General features: G+C 43.3%; 1 protein-coding gene across 2 annotated transcripts; it reads left to right on the forward strand.

Moving 5' to 3' along the window:
- Window positions 1–1,465: 1,465 nt before the first annotated feature.
- On the forward strand, window positions 1,466–9,669 carry CNOT8 (CCR4-NOT transcription complex subunit 8). 2 transcript variants are annotated; one of them, XM_054842316.1, is made up of 7 exons: window positions 1,466–1,560; window positions 2,664–2,863; window positions 4,516–4,709; window positions 6,168–6,329; window positions 7,168–7,312; window positions 7,881–7,991; window positions 8,312–9,669. In XM_054842316.1, the coding sequence occupies exons 2-7, from the start codon at window positions 2,747–2,749 to the stop codon at window positions 8,459–8,461; spliced, it is 879 nt and encodes a 292-aa protein (XP_054698291.1). In that variant the 5' UTR covers window positions 1,466–1,560; window positions 2,664–2,746; the 3' UTR covers window positions 8,462–9,669. The 2 variants fall into 2 exon arrangements, with proteins under 2 accessions (XP_054698291.1, XP_054698292.1); XM_054842317.1 differs by lacking the exon at window positions 1,466–1,560 and adding an exon at window positions 1,581–1,714.
- Window positions 9,670–10,924: the final 1,255 nt, after the last annotated feature.

Genomic DNA, 10,924 nt, shown 5'->3' on the forward strand with positions numbered 1-10,924 from the left:
GGGAAGAAAGGTGATTACTTTCTGCCAGTCTAGCATATTGCATAATAAATAAATTACACAACATGAGAGACTGCAGAGCTGAGAAGGCAAAATGGCAGCTATCTATCATCTATAAAGATAAACTTTGAATGAAAATAACGTTCAGTAATGGGATGTCATCAGATGCCGACAGCACTAAGGTCACTTGATAGACTGACTTGATAGAGTACTCGAAAAAAACCTTTTCTAAAAGTTATGTTTCTGCTGAGGTATGAACATTAAACCTGAGACACTGAACTATGTCTGAAGTGTAAAAGATACCAAGATTTGTTTATCCAGGTACTTGTATCAAAGTGGTAGTAGGTATGTGAGATTCAGTGAGAGGAAAGTCTCCAACTGAACCCAAATGGTGGGCATGTAACAATTCTGCAGCAGTACTGGAACAGCAGTACTTTATAACAGATGCAACCCTGCCCAGAAGGGGCAAAAGAAAGGAAATACTATCTAAGCTTAATTATTAGTAGATAAGCTTCCAAATATGTAGCGCGTCTGCTGCCAGCATCAGCCAGCAAAGCAACACTGTTGGCAGCTACGTTACACAATAAGTTACATTATGCTGCTTTACCGGATACAAACTTCTGTTACTAATGTAATTTAAATAGCATTTCTTGAACAGGAGAAGCCAGCCTAAACGTTTGCAGCCATAGTAAGTACTTGAAAAATGACTTCTAAACTTCTGCAGGAAGAGGCAGAACTTCCTCAACTATCACGCTTGCTACACACTACAACGTATGAGCAACACGTGCCAGGACAGCAGTGGTTTGCCGTCATGGCCTTGTTAAACACATCCTCGTCCTGCTCCGCAAACCTGCACGCCCATGGCTGGGCTGCACAGGAAAGGCCTGAGTCCATAGGGAGACTCGGGCCTCGCAGCAGCCCAGGCCTGATGGAGGCCGCGGCCCAAGGGTCTCTGCTGCGACCCGTTCGCCTCGCTTTGTGAGGGAGGGGTGGCCGCTATTTCTTTTGGGGACGCTCAGCCAGGGCCTGGTGCAGCCCCTGTCACAGGGGACCTGGCTGCAGGGTTGCAGGGGGGCTCCCCACGCCGGCATGCTGGAAGTCCACCCGAGCCCCAGTGGGTGCCTGTGGCCACCCAGCCTCGAGGCCCCTGTTCCCTCAAGGAGAGGAGGGCACCTAACTCCCTTAGTCCTCCCCCCGCCCGCGGACTTTGGACTCGCCCGCAGCCCGCAGCGCAAGGAGCCCGGGCGAATCCACTAGTCGCAAAGAGGAGGGGGGGGAAGGAGAATGAGGACTCATCAGCAGGCCGAGGGCTTTGCGCAGGCGCACTCCGGGCAGAACCCCGCGTGGCGTTCCGCTTTCCCCGCCCCCTCCCTTTCCCCTCCTCTCCGCGGGAGCGCGCGCGGCCGCGAGATAGGCGCGCGCAGCAACGTACCCCACCGCGCGCCCCTGCGGCTTTGCCATATCTCTCGCGAGAGTAAAACGGAAACCCGGAAGTCCCGCCCCGCCCGGAGGCCGCATCGCGCCTGCGCGGAGGCGAACGGCCCGGCCCCGGCTTCCGGGCAGGTAGCGTGGGGGCAGGGAAGGCGATGGGGAGCTCCGGAGCAGACGAGCGGCGGGGGGGAGTGAGGGCTAAAGCGGCCGGGCGGCCCGCTGCAGGCTGCGCGGCGGGGCCCGGCTCCCGGAGCGCGAGCGGCGGGGCCCGGCGGCGCGCGAGCAGGTGCGGGCGGGGCGGCCCCGGGCGCTGTGCGGGACCCCCCCCCCCGGGCTGAGGGGACGGCGGGGGCGGGGGCGGGGGCGGGGGTGGTGGGGGTGGTGGTGGTGGTGGTGGTGGTGGTGGAGGGGAGCGGAGCGGCCCTCCCGGCTTACCGACCGGGCGTCTGGGCGGCCCCGGCCCTGCGCGGGGCTGACGGCGGCGGGGCAGGCTGCGGGGCGGGGGGGGGGGGGGGCGCCGTGCCTCAGGGCGGGCCCCGGCTCGGAGGCCGCGGGGCCTTTGTCGGCGGGCTGAGGAGGGGGGAACTCCCCCGCGGCCGGCTGAGCTGTGGCGGTTGGGTTAAGGCCCTCCCGGTAACTGGGTGCGCGGGGCCCGGCCGTTGGTTGGAGCGCTTGAGCGCTGCTTGCAGGAGTCTGGGCTCGTTTTGCCCGCGTTCTTGCAGGAAACGGTAAACAACGGGTGATTTATCCTCGGCGTAGCGCTGCTGGAACTGCCATTAGCGCGGGCTGAAATACCTTACTTCAGTGTTTCCTGAATTACATTAGAGAAGCTGGTGTCTGTAAATGTAGTCTGTAAAGCGTTCTGTGACTGTTTTTAAAAGCTGTCACAATAGCTGAGCAGTACTAAACGTGAGGATTCCTTGCGTGTACATCCTATGCTCAAGGTTTCAGAGCTTGTGCCAGGACAAGAAGAAAGACAAGGAGAATGACTCTCTTCGTAAATAACTGGACTGTTAATTGTGCATCCGCTCTCGTCACCTGAACAGATGCTCTAGATTTTCTTCTCGTTCAGCATGTTTATAGGAAGTGATAAAAGCAAAAAAAAACTTGGTGTAAATTTTAAATGGGCTAGTTGAATCTGAACATGAAGGTGTGACTAACTCTGCCAGAGCATTCATTCTTATATGTAGATCTTTCTTCACATAAAGCATTATTTATTTATCTGTTTAACGCAGCACACCGATAAGATCACACGGCTTGCAATTCTACTCTGTCACCTGAATTCAACATCAGCTGTCTTTACCCTGGTCCCTGCAAGATGCCAGCAGCCCTTGCAGAGAACAGCCAGGTCATCTGTGAAGTATGGGCGAACAATCTGGAAGAAGAGATGAGGAAAATTCGAGAGATTGTTCTAAGTTACAGCTATATTGCAATGGTAAATGTTTTATACTTGACCTAACTGCCTTAGTCAAGGGGGTTTTGGGGGAAGGGGAATAAGTTGATTCTTGAGCAAGAAATTATTTTCCCCCATCCCCATTCAAATTGAGCTAGAAGTTAAGTGGTGAAAAATTAGGAAGCAGTTCAGTAGAAGCTTTCCAGAATTTAATACAAGTAGTGTTGAATATGCATTGGATGAAAGATGAGGAAGAGACACCACCTTAAAAACCTGAATTCATTTCATATTTACCTATTCAGTGCGTATTAATTTATGCAACAGAAAATGAAACAGATTGGATGTACAACGGGGTTCAAATCTTCAGATTTTCACCAGTGTATTTGTCCTTTGAATGTCTTTCTCTGTTTGGTTATGGAAGATGCTATGGTGTTGTGGGACAAAAGACCTGCAAGTGATGGCTAGTAAGCTGGGCTGCCTCCTTTTTGGGTCAGATGTTGATTCTTATGGAAGAAAAATATTTTGGCTGTAGATATGACAGTGTGTTCAGAAAGCTTTGTTTAGGACAACCAGAATCCCCCGCAGGTGGGAGGAATCTCTTCCTGCTTTTAAAAGTCTGTATCTGCTTGGCAGGAGCCAGTAAGTTACATAAATAACTGGGTTTAGTTATGATACTGTAAGTTATGCAAACTTTGCTTAGGAACACTAAACTTCAAGATATGAAAAGTCCTTAATAAAAGCGTGGCATAAAAACACACGCCCCTGCAGAGTGTGTAGTATGTCAGTGTAGAATGCAGTTGTGTAAGTGAATATGAGTTTTTTGTTATCATATGTCAATGGGAAATGAGCTTTCTTGCTTCTATTTGTTCTCATTGAAGGTGTGCTTATGACCTGTTTTAGTGGCTGTGCTGTAAGGGCAGACACAAAAAAATCTTGGGCAAGGGAGAAATTTTGTCAGGTACATAGCACTGGGTTCTTCATGAAAGTTTTTGCATACACTCTAATCAGTAGAAGTTATATGACATAGTCTGAAAGTAAAAATAGTATGGAAGTAAAGTAGAAATAGTATGGAAGTTTGGGTTTCAGCAAAGACAGCACGCAATCACTGGCCAAGTAAAATGTTTTTCATCTAATTAATAGATGGTTGCTCTGTTGTTAAGATCTGTGTTGACTGGCAGTAGTTTTTGTTCATGTAGGCATTGGGTGTTCCTCAAAACCAGTGAAAACGCTATCTGGACTATCGAATGAAGATGGTCAGAGTGCTAAATTTAACTTGTATTTAGAACATGAAAGAACACTAAATAAACAAACATCCATTTTAGTAGATTTAGGAAAAATGAGAGAGTCCTTTGTGGGAGAGAGATGTTTAGATTATACAATAGTGCATATTGGATGATGTTATACCATTTTTGTTTTGGAATAAAACAAAACTGCCAGAAAGGATATCTGTAACGAATGAATGCAATAGTTAACAAATTATGTAGGGTTCTTCTGGTGTCTGACTTGTAGCAGTTTAAAATCTGTATGAATATGGAAAAGGAGAAAAAAATAAGTCATTTTTACAGAAGAATTCACAGAATGCAGTGCTGAGACCTGCAAGTGTGGAAGTGAATAGACTCCTAATAGAGTGACAATGATGATTCCTAATAAAGTAAGTGGTGAAATAACATATTTTTTTTTCCCTTCTCTCCTAGGACACAGAGTTTCCTGGAGTTGTTGTAAGGCCAATTGGTGAATTCCGCAGTTCCATAGACTATCAATATCAGCTCCTTCGGTGTAATGTTGACCTTCTGAAAATTATCCAGTTGGGCCTGACTTTCACAAATGAGAAAGGAGAATATCCTTCCGGCATCAACACCTGGCAGTTTAACTTCAAATTCAACCTTACGTGAGTCTCTTGAGCTAGGGAATAATCACCTACTCTATTCTGCCGAAGTGCTGCTTTCCTTTAGCAAGTGCAGGTGTCCCTAAGTTCATCATCACTGGCTGGTTCTGAGCAATAAAAATTCAGTTTCTAACACAGATTATGTGGGAACCTATTTGGGTATGACAGGAGTTAGCAGTATTTCTGGAAGTCCAAGCCATGCTAAAATCCTCTTCTCTCTACCCTTTTCCCTTGATAAATAGCCTATCCCCAATAATTATATGTACCTTAAACTTTTTTCTGCAACAATGTTATAGTCTTAAACTTTATACATTTTATATATATGTCAAAAAAATCTATCTCTTCTAAAAATAAATGGATGTGCTATTTTCAGCAAAAAGGAAAGTACCTCTGTACCAGATCCGTGCTAAAACATAAACTGGGATCTAAAAAAAAAAAGCTGGCATAATTGTCACACGTGTTCAGGAGAAGGAATCTTGTTAAATCAAGCATGGCAGTTGTTCTTGTCTCCTCCATACTGCAATGTCCTTGTTACAGTTGAGCCAAGATTCATTATCCCATCCCCTGTAACTGTAAAGACAAACTCAGCATAATTACCACTAGAGCTGCCTGGAAATAGAGAGTTTATCTGCTAAACTCGCACATTTATTGGAAATCAAACAGTATTTTTATGGGACTGTCGGTGGAAAACATTACAAAAATTCATAGCTAGCATGTGCAGATCATACAGTTCTTGAACCCCAAAGTTGCAATATTTACTTCCATAAATTTGTGGACCTCTTAAAAGTGTTGAAGTGGTTTTCACAATGTGATCACTTCATTTGATTCAATTACCATATCTGGCATGAATTTTGCTCTGAGTGTTGTCATGTTCTTCCCCCCTCACCCTCAGATGGAACAACTGAGTATCAAAGTTAGGTTCCTGCTCAGCTGTCCACCAAGCATATCATCACTCATCCCTGTCCTCCTCCCTTAGCCAAGTATGATGCAATTTTGTTTACTCCCAGTGATGGAACAGGAGATGATGATATGGTGGTATGTGCTGTGAAGTGAAAAAGAAAAATGTAGACAGGAATGATGGTCAGTGCTTTAGAGCTGCATGTCTTCCTATTTGGGAGAACTCCCCTTTTCTCCATGCTCTCATCTGTGATGCTTCCATTTGCCTTGCAGAAGTGACGTTTTTCAAAACGTCATTCAGTTCTGTGGACATGGAATCTTTGGAATTTGCACTAGCAACAGAGTTATTAACTAGTTACGATTGCAGAATAGCTTGTTACAGATGTAGGAGGCTGCAGTAGTGGTATTAGAACTGATTCAATTTGAATTTTCTGGAGAGAAAAATGTGGAATCCAGACGTAGCCTACTGGTCGCTCCAATTTTTCCAATATAGTATGTGGGAATTTTGCTAAAATGAGCCTGACTTGGTAGCACCTTGAATGCAAAGCTGCTTTTCTCCTTCAGGGAGGACATGTACTCTCAGGATTCCATAGACCTCCTTGCCAGCTCTGGGCTGCAGTTCCAGAAGCATGAAGAAGAAGGGATCGATACCCTGCATTTTGCTGAGTTGCTAATGACATCTGGGGTCGTCCTTAGTGACAGTGTGAAATGGCTGTCCTTCCACAGGTAGGTCCGAGATGGACGCTGATGCTATCAAGTGAGAAACCTTTTTGATTGTGAAATACTGCTGCTTTTGTCCATGGAGACTGACACAGATTTTAAGGAGAAGAATTAGCAGCTCTGCAGTTCTCAGAATAAGCTTGAAGATATAAAGGCCAAGTTTAAGAAATAAGGACACTTGGCACTTTGTTTTGTACTAGCACTTACTGCAGTCTGAATTTCGTGTATGTGTTTATTGCAAATCCTTTCGCTGTTACAGTTTTCCTCTATGGAAGAAGTTATTAACAAGTTGAAATGTGATTTTTACACTTAGTAACTTGTATGCATTGTACAGTAAGGTTTTTGTTTCTTCCTTACAATGTTGGTGTTCTCAATGTCCGTTTTGTGTCTACATAAAGGGAGAAATCTGTGTAGTTAAGGTGTCTTGTAGCATTTCAAGCAGCTTGATTACAAAGCCTGTGGTCCTTGATAGCATTGCAAGTAAAAGAACTTGAGGGAGGAGGAGGTGCTGGCAACAGATACTTACAGGCTTTCCTGCTTTTCCATATTGCCCATAGCTACAGAAACTTGCAGCATTGGGGAGAAAAGTATGTTCTTCCTAACGGCTTAGCTGTTCTGCAAGAGGTGAGTGGAGGCACGCAGGGAACATTCAAAAGTCCTATATTGACATAGATGATCAGGATGAATTCTGCCTCTGATCCAGCTGAGTTTTATGAATGTCAGAAAATGTTACGGTTTGAAAGCTAAAGCATGTAAAACTTGTGAAAAATGAGATATTGGTACTGATATAGGTGAGATATAGGTGTTGCCTGCTTATCGGGTTTCTGTATGTGTTTGTTTTCAGTGGTTATGACTTTGGCTACATGGTGAAGTTGTTGACAGATTCCAGGTTACCAGAAGAGGAACATGAATTTTTCCATATCTTGAACCTTTTCTTCCCATCTATCTATGATGTAAAGTACTTAATGAAGAGCTGCAAAAACCTCAAGGTACTTGTATCTCCCCAGCAAGCAAGGGATGGATGGGCTGTAACACTGTAAATGTACGGTTAGCCAAATGACAGAAATGCTGCATATATCAAGTCTTTAAACTGGAACGTGTTTAAAAGCTAGTAGTCACATGTAAGCACCTATGACTAAGTGTGTATCTATTAGATACTGCCTCCCCAGTTTTAGACTTATCGATATGTATATTATATAGGGAACATTCCCATAACCTTCCGGTTTGTGTATCTGTAATTTCAGAGGCTAATTATAATTCAGCATGCTTATCTTCCCTATGCAAGGTGGAGTATTTCTTCTTACATGAACTATTACATGACTTGATTAACTGGTAGACGCTTGGAGGGTTGAAAGTAATTTATCTACAGAATCACAGCCTTGTTTCAGGAATTTGTAACCTATGAATGTGCCCACAGTCATCTCAAGTATCTGCAGCAGGAAAGCAAGAGTATCTGCATTGATTCATTGTAGCCAGTGTTTTCCTTCATGTTTTGGAGGAGCGTGGCAATTTTGGTAAGAGATGGATATTACAAAATAAAATCTGTTCTGATTGCAGGGTGGCCTTCAAGAAGTGGCAGATCAGCTGGATTTGCAGCGAATCGGACGACAACACCAGGCAGGATCAGACTCTCTTCTCACAGGAATGGCATTCTTCAGAATGAAAGAGGTACTGCAATATTCTTCTTTGTGCTGCTGCTTTCTCCAGTTCCTATCCATAAATGTCAACATGCACAATGTGGCTTTTGTTTTGGTTTGGGGTTTTTTTTGAGCCTTGTGGCCATCACATTTCAAACTGTCAATAATAGGAATTGTTGATATTGGCACAGACTTCTTTTGTTTACTCCTCTTTCATGTGCTTATTTGAATTCCCATGCTGCATCTTAGAGGTGGCTGACTTGAAATGAGCTGTTTAATTAAGATCAGGTGCTTTCTGATTTAGAGGCACAATTAAACAATACCTGTTTCTTCCTTTTTTTTAATCTGCAGTTGTTTTTTGAGGATACAATTGATGATGCAAAGTATTGTGGGCGGCTGTATGGCCTTGGCACAGGAGTGGCTCAGAAACAAAATGAAGATGTGGACTCCGCCCAAGAGAAAATGAGCATTTTGGCCATTATCAACAACATGCAGCCCTGATAAGCGGTACCCCTCAGCAGAATGTGGTTACCATATTGGCAGCTGCTGTCCTCAACCATTTTCCCTAATAATGTCTCAAACGAAAGGCATTACAGTATACAGCTTGCAGAAGGCCTGCAGTTTTGCCGAAGAGCTGCATCTTCATTTGAAACCAAGAAGAGAGCTGACTGAATTCCTAAAGCCAGCATTTGTGGTTTGCCATCTTTTTAATACCAAGGGCAAAAGACAGAACCTACTGTGTATACCTCTGTTTTTTTTCCTCTTTATACTGTACAGAATCTGCAAGGAAGACTTAACGGTAGAATATTCAGTAGAGCTAAGGGTCTGGAAATCCAGTGAAAAGACACAGACATGCACACAAATTTGCAAATTGTCCTTTATAAAGCTTATTTTAAAACTTCTGCATGTTGTGAGGGTGACTGCTTCACCTCATGTTTTGATTATTTTATCTTTGTGTAGTCTGTGGAAATCGCTCCCTTTGATCACTGCAGAGGTTTGGGAATGGATGACATTAAAAATGATCCTTGCAGCTACAAATATTCAGAGATTTGCTTTAACAGGGGGAATGGATATTACTGGAGCTGATTTGATCAGCTCTCCATAGTTTCTAATTCTGTATGGTACAAGTTGGACCCATACTGAGCCTCAGCTTAGTTTTTATGGGTATTAATAAACTGTTCTGGAAATAGATTGAGAGCCTGAAAGCTTAGCTTTGCTCAAGGACCTTTTGACAGAGGATTGGACCAATACTCTGACTTCAGTCTTCCTCAGCTTAACCTACAAATTTGTTTCTTCCTGTTGCAACACAAGCAGTTCAGCAAGTGGATAAATATTTGTTCCTCTTCTGTCCCCCTTCTCCAGACTCTAATTTTACTATATGCATAACAGACAAAACAGCTTCACTTCTCTTCATTATAAACATCTGAAAAGTAGTTAGAGGATGGAAGAACAACTTGGGCTTCTGACTTTTTAAAAAAATGAGCTATTCTATAGTATTTTTTTTAACATCTCTGTAATGAGATTTCTTAAAAAAACCCCAAACAACCACAACCCTTTTGGACACCACAAACAAAATTTTAAGACTTTGTCTTGCGTTTTAAACAAGCTGAAACAATACATTATTAGGAGTTGAGGTTTAGCGCTGGTATTTAAAATGCTTGTAAATACTACTTGTTTTTAATTTTTATAAAATAAATTTTTTTAAACCAGGCCTTGTTTTGGATTTTTCCATCAAGCACTAAAGTTCCCAAAGTTCAGCCTTTGGAATCTGAATTTAAGCAATACATGCTCCAAGCTGCTCAAGTTTCTTTTACCATTTATGATGTGCTGCTGGGGTAGGTTGTGGTAAAAACTGCTTTTGAGGTTACTGTACAGTAGCTGATGAAAGTTGAGCTTAAGACCTCTTTGGGGGATTTGTATTCTCTTTCTGCTCGTCTCTCAGTGCACCTAGCAGTATCGTGGGGTATTCTTTCAGTACAGCATAGCCACTTGGTAACAAATTGGTTTTGCTCATCTGTCCTGTGTGAAGTTCTGCTGCTCCATTTAAACTCTAGTGGTTCTTGCTTAGTGTAGAAGGGCTGTTTGGTTAAGCACTAGCTCCCCCTCCTGGTTTTGAAGTACTTAGTACAAAATTTAGCAAGTTCAAGTTAGTGGTAACAGTTTACCAGATTAACATACTAAAAGATCCTTCTGTAGATGTGTGTAACCCCTGGCTTTCACCTACTGCTCTTCCAGGTTGCTCTGAGGCTTTACTCAGCTTGGAGCAGGGAATCTATCAGTATCAAGTCTGCATTTTGGCTGAAAGCATCTAGAACAGCTCCTGATCTAAGAACTCCATCTCTCCTACTTTTTTTCTTAAACAGTAATCTTTACTGTACTTAGAAACTTTCTAAATTTGTGATACACCCCTCCCCCTTGAACTTTTCTGCTGCATTTAAAAACTTTCTTCTAGAAATTACTAAGATGCTGTGTTCACTAAGGCTTATACAGCCCTCTTCTTTTTTTTTTTGGTTTTTCTACCAAGACAGGCACAGCCTTTAGGTAAGCTGTAAGACTGGTGAAAATGTTGCATGTTCAAGACTCCACAGAGTCGAGGTTTGTTTTTGGCACTTCCAGAATAGCGGCTTTTCTAGAGAACTTGATAGTACCTCACATTTACCATCACTGTAGCAAAAAGCAGTTTGTTCAGTCATGGATGTTGCCAAAAGCAGGGACTTTCTTTATCTGGAGAAATCCCCTATCTCTTCCTTGTCATGCTGGAAACAAATATAAAAGATCTTGTCCTCCCTGTTATGTTGTACAGGTAGCTTCACCATGCAAAGCTAAAAGTCAAAGCACACACTTGTTTTATCTACTGAATTTGATTGATAAAGTATATTTAAAAGAAACTCAAGCAGGCTTATTTTTCATGCATTTGCCCTTGACTGATACTGATTTCTATCCATCAAATTAAATAACAATTCA

This window comes from Grus americana, chromosome 14, assembly GCF_028858705.1.
Source record: "Grus americana isolate bGruAme1 chromosome 14, bGruAme1.mat, whole genome shotgun sequence".
Lineage (NCBI taxonomy): Eukaryota > Metazoa > Chordata > Aves > Gruiformes > Gruidae > Grus > Grus americana.